This window comes from Hemiscyllium ocellatum, chromosome 2, assembly GCF_020745735.1.
Source record: "Hemiscyllium ocellatum isolate sHemOce1 chromosome 2, sHemOce1.pat.X.cur, whole genome shotgun sequence".
NCBI lineage: Eukaryota > Metazoa > Chordata > Chondrichthyes > Orectolobiformes > Hemiscylliidae > Hemiscyllium > Hemiscyllium ocellatum.
Genome location: NC_083402.1, coordinates 128,092,131 through 128,111,842, shown reverse-complemented (window position 1 = coordinate 128,111,842; position 19,712 = coordinate 128,092,131). Strand labels below are relative to the sequence as shown.

Genomic DNA, 19,712 nt, shown 5'->3' with positions numbered 1-19,712 from the left:
GCAACTTCTTGACCTTGATATTCTTGTCATGTTTTCAAACCCCTTGCTTTTTGGCATCTCTGTAATCTCCTCTTCCTCCACAGTATCTTGGAGTGTTTGTGCTCCTCCAATTCCAGGCCACTTGAACATTCCCAACTTTTATTGCTTAATCATTGATGGCAATGTTCTAAACACTGAAGTTCTGTCCCTGTACCTCTATCCCTCACTTTCCATCTTCAGAACACTACTTAAAACTTGCTTCTTTCTAAACAATTATTTTTACATCCTTCTCATTTGTAGATCACTGTATCTATAAGCAGGAGGATTCTACCATTTAAATTTCTTCATTTTCAGCGAGTGCTCAGTGGAGGCAGTTTACTGAATCAAATGTGTCCAGAAGTGGTCATCCAATCTCTCAAACACAGATCTCCAGGAAGACAAAAAGGCTCCTCTGTTCCTTCCCTCCAACCAGTTGACAAGTTGGTGCTCCTTGATGTTCTTTTACCTTTCCGTTTTCTGTTCTTTAACAATCTGCCCTTTCCATTTTGAGAAAAATATCTCCAAGAAAACTCAGCATGTAAGCACTAAACAAAGGGGAAATTGTGCTGTATAACACAAATGCCTTTACATCAGACTGGTACATAATATGGCTCTGTGTAGCTATGGCCCTTTGAAGGATCAGAAGAGAACTCAAAATAGGAATATCATATGGAAGGAGATGAAAACACAGTGGTATTGACCTGGGACAAGTAATCCAGAGGCCCAGCTATTGCTGTGGGTATATACCATCTTTATCTAGCTCTGTAAGCAACTCTAGAGCGATAGCAATGCAGTTGACTCTTAACTAATGATCAAGTCACTCAGTTTCAGGACAATTAAGAAAGGGAAACAGGTTTTGGCTTTGCAAGCTTTATCCCATGCAAGAACAGAATAGAAAGAACTTTTAATTAATAGTGTTGCTTACAGATATCATATTTTGAAATGATTTCAGTCATAGCTAATGAGAAGTGTATCACCATATGTATGTTTTCAATACATACAATATTTTCAAGCAAGGCATAATATGAAATCTCTCATCTGCAAACCCCACCAGATTAAGAGACACTGTTATATGTACTAAGTCACTGCATTTTAAAGTTACCGAGAAATGTTTATATTCAGATAGAACTGTACAAATATTTGGAATTTAGATCATCTCTTCAGGATATTAAAAATAACAACTACAGAGATACAATATCTGGGGACCTCAGACAAAGACAGAATCATAAGACCATCAGACCTAGGAGCAGAAGTCAGTCTGCTTCACCAATCAATCATATTTAATACCTTTCTCAGCCACATTCCCCTGCCTTTTCTCCATAACACTTACAAAGCAAGAACCTATCTTTATGTTAAATATACTCATTGTCTTCTGTGGCAATGAGTTTCACAGATTCGCCAGCATCTGGGTATAGAAGTTCCTCCTCATCTCAGTTCCTAGTGCCCTCAGGTCCTAGTCTCTCCTTTGAGTGGAAACAATCTCTACATGCTCGCTCTACCCAGACCTCTCTGTACTCTAAGTTTCAATGAGATTCCCCCATCATCCTTCTAAACTTCACAGAGTACACATCAGTGTTCTCAACAAAACAACTGCCAACTAAAGCTGCATGTAAACCTTAAACGAATCCCAAACTAGGACTCTTAAATCACTTTACTTTTCAGATTTCTGAAACCTTTCCCTATTTAGAAAATAATCTATGCCTCTATTCTTCCTACCAAAGTACATAACCTCACATTTTCCCACACTGTATTCTTTACCCACTTTCCTAGCCTGTCCAAGTCCTACTGCAGCCTCCACAACAATATCTATCCCTCCACCTACTTTTGTATCATCTTCAATGTTAGCAAGGTTGCCCCAGTTCCTTTGTCCAGGTCATTAATGTATAACTCGAATAGTTGTGGTCTCAACACTGATCCCTGTGGAACTCCACTAGTTACTGGCTGTCATCCTGAAAACGTCCCCTTTATACCACCTCTCTACCTTTTGCCAGTCAGTCAATCCTCTATCCATGCCCATCCCTTGCTCCTATCACCATGGGCTCTTGTCATATTTAACAGTTTCCTGCACGACACCTTGTCAAAGGCCTTCAGGAAATCCAAATAGATCATGTCCACTGGCTCTACTTTGTCTAACTTGCTTGTTACCTCCGTAAAGAATTCTAAAACATTTATCAGGCATGAACTCCTCTTGATGAAGCTTACTCAGGCTTATTTTACCATGTACTTCAAAGTACTCTGCAATCCCATTCTTAATAATGGATTTTCAGATCTCATCTATGACTAAGGTCAGGCAAACCAGCCCATGGTTTCCCATATTCTGCCTCCCTATCTTTTTTCAGCAGGAATGTTACATTACTCATTTTCCAGTCCTCCGGGACCCTCCCTGACTCCAGCTATTCCTAAAAATCACCCCAATGTCTCCATAATCTCCTCTGCTATCCCCTTCAGACCTTCCAGCTTCCACAGCACCTTCTCTTTAGTGATGGCCACTACACTCACCTCTGCCCCCTGACTCTCTTGATGTTCTGGTGCGCTGGTTTCTTCCACTGTGAAGATGATGCAAAATACATGTTAAGTTCCTCTGCCATTTCTTTGTATCCCATTACTACTTCTCCAGCCTCATTTTCCAGTGGTCCAATGTCCACTCTTGTATCTCTCTCTTCCTTTATATATGTCTTTAAAACAAACTCTTGTAATCTTGTTAACTTAGTATTGTATATCTTCTCCCTCTCTTATTGCTTTTTTAGTTGTTCTCTGCTGGTTTTTAAAAGCTTTTCAATCCGTTAGCTTTCCATTGATCTTCATCTCATTGTATGTTTTTTTCATTTACTTTTATACTGTCCTTAATTTCTTTTATTAGCCATGGCTACCTTGTCCTCCCCTAAGCATATTTCTTTTTCCTTGAAATGAATTTCTGCTGTGCCTCGGAAATTACCCCCAGAAATTGGCTGCTCCACCATCTTCCCTGCTAGGTTCCCCTTCCAATCAACCCCGGTCAGCCTTCTTCCACACCTTTGTAGTTACCTTTACTCAATAATAATACCATTACATCTGATTCCAGCTTCTCCCTCTCAAACTGTAGGGCGAATTCTATCATATTATGGTCACTGTTCCCGAGAGATTCCTTCACCTTAAGCTCCTTATTCATAGAGTCATAGAGTCATAGAGATGTACAGCATGGAAACAGACCCTTCGGTCCAACCCATCCATGCTGACCAGATATGCCAACCCAATCTAGTCCCAACTGCCAGCACCAGGCCCATATCCCTCCAAATACTTCCTATTCATATACCCATCCAGATGCCTCTTAAATGTTGCAATTGTACCAGCCTCCACAACTTCCTCTGGCAGCTCATTCCATATACCCTCTGAGTGAAAACGTTGCCCCTTAGGTCTCTTTTATATCTTTCCCCTCTCACCCTAAACCTATGCCCTCTAGTTCTGGACTCCCCAACCAAAGGGAAAAAACTTTGTCTATTTACTCCATCCATGCCCCACATAATTTTGTAAACATCTATAAGGTCACCTCTCAGTCTCCGACACTCCAGGGAAAACACTCCCAGCCTGTTCAGCCTCTCCCTATAGATCAAATCCTGCAACCCTGGCAACATCCTTGTAATTCTTTTCTGAACCCTTTCAAGTTTCACAACATCTTCCCAATAGGAAGGAGACCGGAATTGCATGCAATACTCCAACAGTGGCCTAACCAATGTCCTGTATAGCCGTAACATGATCTCCCAACTCCTGTACTCAATACTCTGACCAACAAAAGAAAGCATACCAAACACCTTCTTCGCTATCCTATCTACTTCCAACTCCACTTTCAAGGAGCTATGAATCTGCATTCCAAGTCTCTTTGTTCAGCAACACTCCCGAGAACCTTACCATTAAGTATATAAGTCCTGCTAAGATTTGCTTTCCCAAAATGCAGCACCTCACATATATCTGAACTAAACTCCATCTGCCACTTCTCAGCCCATTGGCCCATCTGGTCCAGATCCTGTTGTAATCTGAGGTAACCCTCTTTGTTGTCCACTACACCTCCAGTTTTGGTGTCATCTGCAAACTTACTAACTATATCTCTTATGCTCGCATCCAAATCATTTATGTAAATGACAAAAAGTCGAGGACCCAGCACCATCCTTGTGGCACTCCACTGATCACAGGCCTCCAGTCTGAAAAACAACCACCCTTTGTCTTCTACTTTCAGCCAGTTCTGTATCAAAATGGCTAGTTCTCCTTGTATTCCATGAGATCTAACCTTGCTGATCAGCAAAGGGACTGCATCAAAATATTGCCAGGGATGGAGCAGTTTAGCTAGGAAAAGAGCTGGATAACTTTGTATTGTCTCTTTGGAGCAGAGATGGTTAGTGGTGGTGGTGGTGGGGGGGGGAGTGGTGTCATGTGGGTGGGTTGGAGGGAGGCAAAGGTGTGTAGGATCATGAGGGGAATGGACAACATGAATGGAAAGCAGCCTTTTCCCTTAGTTGAAGGGTCAATAACAGGGGGGCATAACATTCAAGTGAAAGATTGGAGATTGAGAAAGGATTTGTGGAAAACTTTTTTCACTCAGGGTTAGTGAGTACTAGAATATACTGTCTGGGAAGGCAGTTGAGGTGGGAAACCTCATAATGTTTAAAAATTACCTGAATGAGCGTTTGAAGTGTCATAATGTTCAGGGCTATGGGCCTAGTGCAGGAAAGTTAGACTTGTGGAAGTGGTTGTACATTTTTGGTGGTATAGGTTTAAATGTGCCAAGATCCTCTTCTACGCTATAAGATTCTGTGATTCTATGGGATCAGAAATGCGAAGGAATGTGGGATTAATTGGATAGTTTGCTAAGAGCTGGCACAGGTACATTGGGCCACATGGTTTCCTTGTGTGTGCTGCAAAATTCAATGATGGCAGAAAAAATAAATATACATGAACACTTAGTGTAGATTAAACTATTAATAAGGCTAGAAATAATTTCAGCTTTTCATTCATTCAAAACTTGTATTTAAATCATGAATTCATCCCCACACAGCCCAAGAAAAACTTGATGAAGTATTTTCGGTTTGATACATTAGCTGTTTCCAATTCAGACATTTCAGCATATTAGGTTTATTTTGTATACCCTTCTGGGTACTCACAGCTGCTTTAGGCAGTAAAGTGTTAATGAACAATTATCTCTGGCTTCGCTTTACTCTTTTTAACAAAAGGAAAAACAATCCACCAAATATAAAATACCCTAATTGAAAGGGTGACGCCACTTTAATCAGACGGAAAAAGATTCTGGACGAAGAACTGAAGATTCTTACAGACTCAATGACAACAAAAATAAACATTTCATAAATTGTGATACTGCTCCAAACTGGCAAAGCTCCAGTCCAGCAAACTGCTGCACAGCAGAGATAGAATAATGAGAGGCAGTGCAGACATATAGATGACTGGGATCATATGCTGTTGACACACATTCGATGAGGTGATGTGTGTGCCAAAAGTGGAGTTACAGATACATCTCAAACTCTGATCTCATTGGAATCCTCAGCTCCATTGTCTGTAGCATGCAGCACTTAAGCATACAACCATTAAATAAGAAACATAAGGAAAACTTAGGATGAGACTTTATAGCATCTAAATTCTGAACGCATTTTCTTGAATCCAACATTTTCACATGCGTTCTTACAAGTAGTTTAAAATAGGTGAGTGGGTTCATTTAGTTCTAATGTTTCTACTTTATATCAAAAATGTAATTCAGCCATAAGAAATACAAGCCTCCTTCTCTCTGAATGCACTCCTTTTGATTTTTAAATTATGATACAGAATGATGGATGTCTAAAGTACTAAGTGAACAGTCATTTGACAGAGATGTACAAGTGTCATCACAAATCAGAAAACAAAACAATATAATTTCTGCTTGTTCTGAAGAAAAGTTACTGGACCCTAAACATTAATTCTGCTTTTTCTCCGCAGATGCTGCCAGACCTGCTGAGTTTTTCCAGCAATTTCTGCTTTTGTTACAATTTCTGCCAATGCTTTCAGACTCTTGTTCACCCACAGCAAGTTACAGGTACAATAACCTTCTTATCTTCACAACCCTTATATAGCTTATATACCTATACTTCCGAGAGTGAGCATCATCAGGCAATATTATCGGAATTACTCTTTAATCACATCCGATCCTTAGACAATATTCACACACTTTCTGCAGTATCATCAAATTCTGTGCAGAAACTGGGATCCTGGGCTGATCTTCTCAGCACATACACTGAGCCAAGCTATTATTACACTGTAGCTGCCATCAGCAATCTCAGAACATACCAGGAATTTTATAACGAATTTTCATAATGTCATCAGCTTCCCATTTCTTTCCTTAACGGATGATGCAGATATTGCATATACTGCTAGATGGCACAAAATTAGCCACAGAGTTAGGTAGAGTGGCTATTTTAGCCAAAAATGCTGCAAACCTAATTGACATTCAGATTTTTAATTTTAACTGTGGTTGGTTGAGATACCCAAGTCTTACCACATCCAAATGAACATTATTATATTCAGGAGGTGAGGCCTTTGTGCTATTCAGTGTATTCAGCATGCCTACCTTGGCTACACCTGAGATTGAGGGTCCCACCAACCTTCCTCCATGTCTCCAATTCTCCTCTATCCCCTTCCATGGGGCCTCCAGACATCCATCTGAAAGTTCCCAAGCTCTCCACCCCAAAGATTCCCTTGCCCAATATTCCCAAGGAAATAATAGGCAGCCTAGGATTTCACACTCTCTGGCTCCACGATTTCCAATCAAACATCCATTTCCTCCTCTCTTCAATGACCTCATTCTCTGCTGAGAACAGACCAGTGCCTGTTCATCCTTCCCCTTCCCCCAAATGCAGTGTTGTCCTCCCTAGTCCTGCAGCAGGCATTATCCTGCTCCACATCTGACAACAAACCAAATCGACCAGGCTGACTTCCAGATAAGGAATTGAGTGGTTGCATTACACTTCACACCGTGTGGCGATACAACTTTAATGTGTTCAGGGAAGATGCAGATTTCCATTATCATCTACTAATGCCTAGCAGGAATGCCAAAGGCTCAGTGGAAGTAGGGAACAGTTCATATGTCAGTCAAGGATAATTGGGAAAGAACTGAACGGTTGTATACAGTAGAACTTCGGTTATCTGAACGAGACAAGCGGGGAGTATTTTGTTCGGATAATTGATCGTTCTGATTGTAAACAAGCGGTAATTTATGAGTACCAGTTATTGAACAGTTCTTGGATATCTGGCAATGCGTGCCCTGATGCCGTTTAACTGATAACTGAATGCTGAGTTGCCTGATGCTGTTTTTACGGGACCTTGAGAGCTTGTCCGGATAATCCAAAATGTACTGTATATCAGGGAAACAAGTAATCAGTGGGGTTGGAGTTGGTGGCATGCAAGACTAGCATGCACTGATGAGCTAGCCAATGCACAAGTAATACGCATTTGTTTTAAATAGTTAAAAACAAACTAAACAAACTCATAAATGAACGTGAGATGACCTTGGATGAATTGTGGATGCTGCCACAGGTCACAGTGGCCAATAGTGAAAGATGGAAGCTTATTATAAAACAGAACAACTTTGAAAATTAGTTACCTTGGTGGACATGGTCCTAGGTTGCAGCCTTTAAGGAGCTGTGGGGGATGGCGATGCATGACACAAAGACTTTCATCTGCTTTCTCTCGAGTTTGTTTATTCAGGCAAACCACATTTGCTTCTTGGACACCTAGTTAGAATTTAAAACATCACACAATTTTCAGTCAAAGTAGTAACATGGGAAGGAATTATTGACAAACGTAGATTACTTATTGAAAGTATGTAATCAAGGGTCTTCTATCAAGCTTCCTTTCACAGATCATAAGAAGTGTTTCAAAGGCATATTCCTTGTATTGCATATTGAAAAGCACATTTTCAGCAACACTGTATATAACTTCTCTTAGCTTACTTTCTTTAACTTAACTGTGTTTCTGTGTTATTTCAGCATGCTGTCTCTCTTTTTTTTTGGAAAATGTCAAATTTGACACAGAGAAAGTGGAGAGTAACAGGTCTGAAGCTTCCCAGGAAACACTAATTGCATGGGCAAAGGAGTATAAAGGGGGCCTGATGTGTTTGGAGAACTTCAGTGACAAAGATGGTAATGAATAGGCATGCACCATCTTAAAGCCATATTGTTTGATTTGTTCAAAATAAGCCACAATTAATAACATGCATTTTTTCAAATAGTTCTGCACAAATACCTGCCAGTTCATTAACAGACAGTTCAGTAGGCTGCTGGCAACCCGTATTGGATGAAGACTGCCCACACCAAGCTCAATATAAGTGTCTTAAGGCCAGTAAATTGATTTAGTGCACCTTGATTTATTCAAGGAAGTCAGAAACCAAATTGACAGCGGTAAAATCTATAGTACTGTGTACCTGGATTTCTTATAAGCATTTTTTAAAAGTGTACCTAAAAGGTTTCTGAGTCATTAAGCTCAAAGTAGTTGGAATTGATGGCAGTTTTTTGGTATGGACAGGACTTTGCCTGAAGTTACCATGAACTGGTTAGATGGATGATGTCCAATGGGATATCCCAAAAGCACTTAGATCAGTGACTTTCTTTTGGAAACTTAGTGTTAACCGGTTAAATTTTCTGGTGATATCAAACAAGAGGCAAGAATATTTTTCAAAACTGCACAATATAAATAAACACATATTTTATGCAAAGTTATGTTGTACTTACAACTGTCAAGATTATCTCAAGTATTTCAACATTTCTAGCTATGGACTATTTTATGACTATGAATTTTATATCAACTGAAATTCTAAAAGAGATCTGACATAAAATAAACTTCAGATCAATTCTAAAGAGTGAGGCCTCTAATTTTCAGTTGGTTTTAATCAAAATATATCCAACTTACATACATAGTACAATTCCATTGCAAATTCTGGTTAATTGCACTGAAACACAGACCGATGAACAGTAATTTCAATTTGCAACTAATAGTGCCTGCAACAGTAGTTCCCCTTACACCAGCTAATGCAAGATACATTATGACTTGGATAGGCTTCTGTGCTTCTGCTGGGATGAGTAATTAATCTCAAAAGTCATTCTGTTTTGTGATAAACTTCTTCACTCCATTATTCTTCACTCCTGATGAATTGTTATGAATTCTGGGAAAGGTGGAGCATGCAGCAGAAAAGGGTGGATAATTAGCACAGGCCTAGTTCTTCAAGGATCAGGATCTGAACTCAAAGCAAGTGAAATTGGCCTTAAGGCAGATATATTGAACTCAATTTAGGCTGTCTTCACCCAATACAGCCTGCCAGAGCTCTGCTGAACTGTCAATTCATGAACTGGCAAATATTTGTGCAGAATCATTGTGAAAAATTGAAAAAATGGTAAACATTCTGCATGATTAATTTTTCAAGTTATTCATGAGGAATCATTTCAGTGGCATGCTGTCCTCCCAGGATGAAGAACTGTGCTTTGTTTGCCCTAAATGAGATAGAAGCCCAGAAGAGTTGAAAAAGTTTGAATCGTCTTATACAAACTGGCAGTTTGTTGCATCTTTTAATGTCTCATCTCTTCTTTGATCGGCTTTTGCCATTGCACTGCAGAACATTTTTCGTGCTGTTCTTCCACAAACATCTGCCTGTCTCTTAATGAAATAATTTACTAATTCCAAACTGTTAGGGGTTTCCCCAATTTATATTTGGTTAACTAAAATTAACAAACAAAATAGGTCACACACCCTCTATTTCTTTGCAAATTAAACTGTCCGTTATATTCTGACCTGGATCTATGTTTGGTTTCCAACCAAAGTTATTTTCTCTACCTACCTCCTCCTTCAGGAACAACTTTCTTTAACTCAAAACCATGCTTCTCTAAGCTCATTTCTCAATTGTCCTTACACTTTAATGTTAATTTCCTTTTTCTGAATTTAGCCATAGCAATCCTGTTAAAGGACACAGAAGGAGGAGGAGGCTATTCAGCCCATTGAGCCTGCCCAACCATTTGTTATGATCACGCCTGATGCATCAATGCCTCTTTCCCCACAGTCCCCTCATTTGTTTGTGTCACTAAAATGTAGAAATCTGCTAATCTTTACTTACATGCAACCAATCCTCCCATCCCTTTATTATTTTGTAAGTTTCAATGTGATTACCTTGCATTCTTCTAAATGCTCCTTTTAGGACTGTCTTGTCATCCCATGAACCAGCAGTAATCTCCTTGCTAAGAGGACCAAAATTACTCACACAACTTCAGGTGTAGTCGAATTAAAAGGTTATACAATTGAAGCATTACTTTGCTACTCCCGTACTTGAATCTTCTAGTTAAAAGGTTGACAAACGATTAGATTTCTTAATTGCATACTAATCTTTGGATCAGGACATCCAAAACCTTTGTACATCTACACTTTCTAACTTCTCACCGTTTAAGAAATATTCTGTACCATCTGTTCCTCCTACTCAAGTTGATTACCTCTCATTTTATGACAAGGAAGTGCATCTGCCAAATTCTCACTCACTCACTAAGTTTGTGTAAATCTTCTTAAAACAGCTTTATATCTTTCTCACAACACACATTCCTACTTAACTTTGTGTCATATGAGAGCTTGGAAATACATCATTTGTCTCCAATATGCAAATCATTAATAATATATTGTGAATACCTGGAGTCCAACGATTGATCCTTACGATTAGATTAGACTTACAGTGTGGAAACAGGCCCTTCGGCCCAACAAGTCCACACCGATCCGCTGAAGCGCAACCCACCCATACCTCTAGATTTACCCCTTACCTAACACTACGGGCAATTTAGCATGGCCAATTCACCTGACCCGCACATCTTTGGACTGTGGGAGGAAACCGGAGCACCCGGAGGAAATCCACGCAGACACGGGGAGAACGTGCAAACTCCGCACAGTCAGTCGCCTGAGTCGGGAATTGAACACGGGTCTCAGACGCTGTGAGGCAGCAGTGCTAACCACTGTGCCACCGTGCCGCCCATAAATACTTCACTAGACACAGTGAGAATGGTGTGAGAATGACCTGTTTTCTGTCTTGCGGCCATTCTTAATACATTGCATCCTATCCCATCTGCTTTAATTTTGTTTAACAAACTTCTGTGCAGTTTTATCAAAAGCCTTCTGAAAGGCAATATTTATTATGGCTACTGAATCCCCTTTATTAATTCTATTGATAACATTTTTCCATGGGTTATTCAGTTTGAATTTCTCATTCTTAAATCCATGCTGACTTTGCCTGATCAGATTATCAATATTCAAGTGTACTTTACCTCATCTTTTGTCATAGATTCTAGTATTTTCCTTATTACTAACACAAGGCAAACAGTCTGAACTTCAAAGATTCCTCTCTCCATCCCTTCTAAAAGAGCGAGAGTGAGAGACATTTGCTACCCTCCAATCTGCTAGAAACATTCCAGAATCAGTAGAATTTTGGAAGATTATCACCTCTGTGTCCATCATCTCAATAGTTACCTCTGTTAACATTCTCAGATGTGAAGAGTCAGATCTTGGAACTTAACTTTCAATCCCAATAATTTTTCCAATACAATTTTCTTACTAACATTAATTCCCTTAAATTCCTCAAACTCCCTATTTACTTGGATTTCTAATTTCTGGAGATTTCTTATATGTTCTTTAATGAAGACAGACATAAAATAATCATTCAACGACTCTACTTTTCAATTCCTCCCATTTTATTTCTTCTGACTTGGCCTGTAATTTGCATCACATTTGTCTTGGTAAATGTTTCCTGTTTGTATGCAAAGTACCAATGGAAGTTTTTATAATCCACTTTTTGCTTTTTACTTCATATTCTATTCTTCCTTTATCAGTTTATTTGGTCCTCAAATGCTGTATTCAAAAACATCCTAATCCCTAGATTTAATACTAATTCTGACTTCTTTTTGGCCTTATGTTTTAATGTTATACAACTCTTTACTTTCTTTATCAGCCACAATTCAGAACTTCTCTTTACGAGGTGTGGGGTTTGTGCCCTGAACAATTGACTGTTTTGTAAACTAGATAATAATTCTTTGTAGTTTAAACATTACTTATGTACGATCATACTCGTTAATATATTGTCCACCTCAGCTAATTTTCTCCTCAAACCTTCACCATTTCCTTTGATCAAATTTATTACTCTGGCTTCAGACTGAACCACCTCATTTTCAAACAAAGTAAAATTCTAGTAAATAATGATCACATGTTTTTATTGTGTCTAGAATTTATATAGACGTATCTACTCCTATAACTTGCCCCTAGTCAGCTTATTCCAAATCTCTTGCTGTTCATTCAAGGCCAGTGTTTTCACAGCTAAATATTCCCTTGATGTTGAGAGGCTTGTGATGACACTTTGGGAATTCCTCCTTTCACTTTACGGATAACTGCCAGGAGGTTGTTAAGGCAGCTATCAGGTAAACATTTTTGTAGTTCTAACATGTTAGAGTCATGTTCCATGTTCTTGCCTAGATATCATTGTTGACTCTACTGAGCAGCCTGACTGAGGGAACAGCAAGATTCGGTTCCTGGATCTTCAGTGTTCTAGTTGCCCTGATACCAAGGCTGTCAGCCATTGTCCAGTGACATGAATTACAATAACAAACAAAGGCATTTAGGCCTGGAGACAGACTGAGGGAGGTGAAGCTTTGCCTGAGCTTTGCCTGAGTGCTGCTGCTGCGACCTATATAAATGTAAAGGTAAATCCACCATAGTCTCAAAGGGGACTGGGCTGTTCTCTTATTTGTGGGCAACCTTTGTACATACACACGCTTAATTACCTTCATTTCACCAGCTTGCCTCCTGAGCACCACCATTTAGGAATTATCACAGAACAGGCAGAAATACATTCCAGTGCAGGACTGCTAGAAGTTCCTGATGGTCTTTGCATTATTTGTATTATCTGGAATTATATATCTCCATTCAAGATAACATCTATTTTGCAAATGAGCCAGCAGTATTTAATCTATGTAAAGCTTCCTGTGCAAACATCGTACCAGTGAAATGGACTAAAGATAGAATGATCGAGTTGTGGATATTTCATCACATTCCCTCTGCAAAGAGAGATTGCAGGCATCTGCACACTTCAGAATAAAAAAACTAATTGTTTTGTGACATGTGATGACAGTTGTAACTGTTATAAACACTAAGTGGATGCCAAGTGAGTAACTAGTTCCTTCTGAACAGTACCTCCTTGAGGTCAGAGACTGTCTCTGGAGACAGTATAAGAGTGTGATTACACGAACATGTTCCTGCTCACCAGTGGCTGTGTTACATCTACACTCTTTATACCAGTCCCACTCTCCAGAAAATATTCAGATAATAAAAGGAAGAATCACATCTAATAGGAAACTTTTACTGACTGAGTGACCTGCGCAACAAAATGGGAGCTTACTTGAAGAATTCTGAATTAATCCATATTTCCTGCTCAGTTGAACACAACTTCAAATTAATGATTGTCTTTAATTTCTATGTGAAAACATCTTTTCTGGATAAATTTGATTCCTCAGTTAACAATACTTACTGTAGAGTTGAGACTATGTTTCACTCAGCAAACAGTTTTTGTTTTGCTTAGCAGTGTAAAATTACTTCAGTAATTAAAGTACATTTGACTTTCATTAGTTATTAGACATTAATCAAGGCTGCTGAATATTTACCAATTTAGTCAGCGCTTGATTCTTTATTGCTGACATCAAAGTACTGTTTACAAAGTAACGTCACCACAGTAGTCACAGCTCCATCCCTGCTAGTCAAGCAAAATAATTTGCAAATCTTAACTTGTAACAAAATTTTGGAAATACTGACGAGATCTGGAAATATTGCCTGACCAGCTGAGGATTTCCACATTTTCTGTTTTTATTCCATTCGCTCATTGTTGAGCATCTCTCTTTGGTTAGGATAGTGTGAGGAATTAATTCACACAGGGCAAGGTACAAAGCACATTATAGACCAGTGAGCCTTACTTCTGTTGTCAGAAAGGTTTTGGAAAGGATTATAAGAGATAAGATTTATAATCATCTAGCAAACAACAATTTGATTTCAGATAGTCAACATGATTTTATCAAGGGAAGGTCATGTCTCGCAGACCTCATTGAATTTTTTGAGAAGGTGATCAAGCATGTAGATGAAGGTAGGGCAGTTGACATGGTATACATGATATTCAGAACATGGTATTCAGTAAAGCCTTTGATAAGGTTCCACATAGTAGGCTGTTGGAGAAAATGCAAAGGTGATTGAGGGTGATTTAGCAGTTTGGATTAGAAACTGGCTTTCTGAAAGAAGGCAGTGAGTGGTGGTTGATGGAAAATATTCAGACTGGAGTCTGATAACTGGTGGTGTGCCACAAAGATCTGTTTTGGGACCACTGCCGTTTGTCATTTTTATAAACGACATAGACACAAGCATAGGTGGATGGATTAGTAAATTTGCGAATGACACTAAAGTTGGTGGAGTAGTGGACAGTTTGGAAGAATGTTACAGGTTGCAGGGGGATTAGGATAAACTGCAGAATTGGCTGAGAGGTGGTAAATGAAGTTCAATGCAGCTAAATGTGAGGTGATGCACTTTGAGAAGAATAACAGGAAGGCAGAGTACTGGGTCAATGGAAAGATTCTTGGGAGTGTGGATGTGGAGAAGGATCTTGGGGTCCACGTACATAGATCCCTCAAAGTTGCCACGCAGGTGGATAGAGCTGTTAAGAAGGCATACGGTGTGTTAGGTTTCATTTGTAGAGGGATTGAGTTCCGAAGCTGCATTATCATGCTGCAACTATACAAAATGCTCGTGCGGCCACACTTGGAATATTGTGTACAGTTGTGGTCGCCATATTTCAAGAAGGATGTGGAAGCATTGGAAAAGGTGCAGAGGAAATTTACCAGGATGTTGCCTGGTCTGGAGGAAAAGTCTTATGTGGAAAGGCTGAGAGACTTGGGTCTGTTCTCATTGGAAAGAAGAAGGCTAAGAGGGATATGATAGAGACATACAAGATGATCAGAGGATTATATAGGGTAGACAGTGAAAGTCTTTTTCCTAGAATGATGACGTTAGCTTGTACGAGGGGCATAAGTACAAATTGAGGGGTGATAGATTTAAGACAGATGTCAGAGGATGGTTCTTTACTCAGACAGTGGTAAGATCATGGAATGCCCTACTTGCTAATGCAGTTAACTCAGCCACATTAGGGAGATTTAAACAATCCTTGGATAAGTACCTGGATGATGATGAGATAGTGTAGGGGGACGAGCTGAGAATAGTTTACAGGTTGGCTCAACATTGAGGGCTGAAGGGCCTGTCCTGCGTTATATTGTTCTATGCTCTACTTTCTACATAACAGGCTAACAGATTGAAATGTTTTGGAATCAGAACTTGACAGCTACCAAACAACATATTTGTAAGATGATTGAATAGTTTACTGTTTTAATCCATTTTCCCAAATGACTAAAGTTATTTGGTGTTCCAGAACTTGAGCACTGCTGCAAAAAAAACCTCACATTTTCATCAAAGTGCTCTGTCTCAAACAAATCAGGACATACACAAGAATGAAGAGGCAAAATGGAACAACATTTTGTACCACATTTTCGTTGGTAAGTGAATTCAATTTGGTAGAGGCATTGCCATTGAGGATGAACCATTAGATGATGATTGAGTGTTAAATGTTAAGCTTTTTTGACGTTTAAACCAGGCAGGTTGACTATGATTCATCAAGACATTGCTCTGAGCATTGCTCTGAGAAACTTGCTGCAGACTATTTTGTTCATTTGTAACAGTTGCAATACTAGTTCATAGTTTTTGCTGTCTAAAAAAGCAAGGCCCTGCTTTTCAAATATATTTATACACCTTTTAAATATATGTAGTGAGGAAGATGATCAAGTGCAGCAGGATATAGATCAGTTGGAAAGTGGGAGAGAAATGTAGCAGATGGAGATTAATCCAGACAAGCATCAGGTAATACCTTTTGAGAAGTCAAATGCAACAGGAAATTATACAGTAAATCATGTGATCACTAGGAGCATTGATAATCTGAATGATCTAGAGGTGCAAGTCCACAATTCCTTCAAAGTAGCAACACAAGTGACGAAGGTGATAAAGAAGATATATAACATACTTGCCTTCATTGGTCAGATCACTGAGTATAAAAGCTGGCAAGTCATGTTGTAACTGAGTAAAACTTTAGTCAGGCCACATTTGGAGCACTATGTGCAGTTCTGGTCGCCCCACACTGTAGGAAGGATGTGAAGGTTTTGGAGAAGGTACAAAAGAGGTTTACCAGGATGTTGCTTGGATTGGAGTGTATTAGCTTAGAGGACAGGTTGAACAAATTTGACTGTTTTCGCTAAAGCATCGGAGGCTGAGCGGTGACCTGATAATGGTATGTAAAATTATGAGATGCATAAATAGAGTGGACAGTCAGTGCCATTTTCCCATGGTGGAAATGTCAAATACTAGGGTCATAGGTTCAAGGTCAGAGGAGGAAGCTTAAAGCAGATGTGTGAGACAGTTTTTTTTAAAAATAGAGGATAGTAGGTGCCTGGAACATGTTGCTAGGGGAGGTGATAGGAGCGGACATGATAGCAATGTTTAAGAGGCATTTAGACAGAGATTAACTGGCAGAAAATAAAGGATATGGATCCTGTGCAGACAAATGTGATTAGTTTAGAATGGCACAATAGTTGGCACAGGCATGATGGGCTGAATGGCCTGTTTCTGTACAGTTCTATGTTCCATTACTTGCAAGATATATTAGAGTGTTTCTTACCTCCTGCACATGATTCTGAACACTCCGTGAAACCCTCATAATCCCAGTCATACAGCTCATCAAAATCCTGCAAATTGGTGTACAGTAATTCTGCATCTTCAAGGTCATATTCTACTGCTTCCCCACTGCATGGTCCAGCGTAGCAGGCTCGCTCCATCGGTGGTTTTGTACCTTCACACTCATCATCTGGCAGGTCTTCCACTGACTGAGAAAATGCCAGAAGCACTTGGCATTTGACCTTGCGACTCTGTTTGCCAGCTCCACAGGTTTTGCTGCATGGAGACCAGGACTGTGGAATAAACCTGAGCACAGAATTTATTGAATGCATCAAGAGTCAGCCAAAATAATAAAATTCTTCTAACAGTTTTAAAAGAAATGGTAAATAGTTTTATTTATAGAAACAAAAATATCTGCAGTGCTTTTGAAATTACAACCAATACAACAAATCTCGGGTGCACGATTAATAACTTAAACATTTGGAAAAATAAGTGGATAAAATTATCAAATATTCTGTAGTAAAAGCCAAATGCACTCATATCTTTAGTTGTGTCTTTGAAATCAAAGTGTAGATTTTGTAGAGACTCTGTGCTGTGTTCATAATTCAGAAGTCCCAGCCGCATTTCTGACAAATCCTATTTTTGCTGGCAGAGGTACAAGGAATGGGATGTGACTTGCATAATGTGGAAACCCAAACCTAGGAAGGCCATTTGAAATCAGCGTTGAGTTCAACAGACCTCAATTTCACTGGAGTGTGGGCTCGAATTTTTTCTTGTATACATAAATGCTTATAAAAGCAGATAAAATACATGTAAGCTGTCTGGCTGTGAATTATGAACATCTTTGTGCTTTAAATATTGAAAAGGGGACAACCTGCCTATATCTGAGCTGAGAAAAAGTAGGGCTTACAGTTTAAATTGCTATTTATTGACAAAACCATTTGTGCTATCACTATAATATTATAACTGCTTAACTCCTTCTAGTCATAGTGAATAGATATAAAATTCCCAATTTACTTCACATGTCAAAAATGTTATGATGGGATGAGCTGACTGATGTGTGTTTCTGAATATAAACACTTGTTTTTATAAGGAATTTAAGTATGGATTTAAATCTATTGAATGGCTTTTCATCAATGACTTCAAAAATGTGGTGAAGTTTATAACAATTACATGAAATTTATTTTACTTCATCTCAGCATGGTTCTTGAGATCTGCCCATCATGATAATGTTGGCATGGTGTGTGGAAAGGCAAAATGTGGTGCATGTAGAATTTTGGTTTTCAGATGAGTTGGCACTAAATTAACATGGGGTAGCTTTGTGCCCTGAGAATGAGTGGGGAGGGTCATGGGTTGGTCATGAGTTTGCATAGAGTCAATAAGAGGACTGGGGTGGGACTATTTGGAGGCACATGGGTGGCTTGGAGGATATTAAAGTCCACTGGGGTGGGCGGACCATGGGTTGGCTTGAGTTGGCATGGAGAATGGGTGAAACAGTGAAGGCAGAGATCCTAGCACTGAACAATGCAGCTGGGATGACCTCTCAGAGAATTGAGCCCATCTAGACTTTTGGCAAACCCTTTGCCTCACTATTCCTGGGGGTGATGGACTAGACTGGAGAACACGCTCAAAATGTCGATCTCACTATTCAGGGCATTTTTGCTTCCACTGAGTCAGGTGTGGTGAGCCAGAATATTTCCTAGTGTTGTGCATCTGCCCAGGGAACAAAAACAGAGACATTATTCTGACTTTGGGTATACTGATTAATGATTGCAGACTACATTATTTTCTTGAGTATAAGTCAGTTTTGGGTACCACCCCACATTTCCATTCTCACTGATGCACCTAGTTGGCAATTGCATCCACAGTGCAAGGCTAATCCTCGGTTGAGGCCCATACATGCTCCAGAAATGGTTCATGCAAATGACCAGGGCTTTAGCTATACTTCCTTTCGTAATCTAAGGATATGAAGGATAATTTTTACTATTATTCCCTGGGAAATACTCTGGTGAAACAATCATGATATAATTCCAAAAAAAGCCTTATTTTCCAACCATTATGTATGGTAACTTGTACAAATGGATGAAACAATACCCTCTCTGAAAATACTGTCCCTGAATTGAGATTGAACCAAATTGTATCATCTCGCTTTACTATAGATGAAGGCAGCTAATTCACACAGATTCAAAGGCTATTTATAACATCTCATTGCTCACTATCATATCTTATAGTCAAACTGTCCATTGGGATAGTCACCTTGATTGTGCAAATCAGGGATTGAAAGAGCTGAAGTAAAACAGTCAACCCCCTTCCTATCTCCATCTGACTAATTGCAATTTTAACATTCATTCCTCAGCCACAAACACCCAGCTGAAATGGTCAGCACTATTTGTTGGAGGTCACAGGTGAAGTTTGCTTTCAACTTTGTCAATATCATAGTCATTGCATGTTAAAGTCAGTAATCAAAGAGAACATTTGTGCGAAAGTAGCAGCACATAATCCAACAATACAACATATTAAAGGTACTTTTTTAATGATGTTAAGTAAAATTTCAACTTCTTTACATTGTAAATGATTTTGCAGTAAAAAGTCAAGTCCACACGTTGCGTGTGAAATGATTCCAGTTTTGCTAACACTGGGAGAGTAGTAGTCGCATGCTCAGACTGGAGCTATTCAAACCTTTTGATAAAGTTCTCACTGTGTGTGTTCTCTCTGTGCTCTGGATTTCATTCTCAGACAGAGGGCAGTAACAAAACAAAACCACAGAAAAACATAATTACTGCAATTCTGAAACTCAAGCTGTGAAAACTTTTGTTTATTTATGTCACAACAGGCAGTAATCTTTTTTTCTAATCAACCTGTTCAGAGATGTTAGTACACACAAAGAACTCGAACCCAGGCCACCCGGTCGAGGAGTA

The 19,712-nt window shown here is 39.3% G+C and overlaps 1 protein-coding gene across 1 annotated transcript in view; it reads right to left on the bottom strand.

The window, feature by feature from the left end:
- LOC132825016 (ADAMTS-like protein 1) overlaps positions 1 to 19,712 on the bottom strand; it is a 280,127-nt gene that overhangs the window by 106,032 nt on the left and 154,383 nt on the right. The window contains exons 14-15 of the mRNA XM_060840015.1: positions 16,799 to 17,100; positions 7,634 to 7,763 (exon numbers count right to left, since the gene is read on the bottom strand). Of these exons, the coding sequence (XP_060695998.1) occupies positions 7,634 to 7,763; positions 16,799 to 17,100 (432 nt within the window). The remainder of the gene's footprint in view (positions 1 to 7,633; positions 7,764 to 16,798; positions 17,101 to 19,712) is intronic.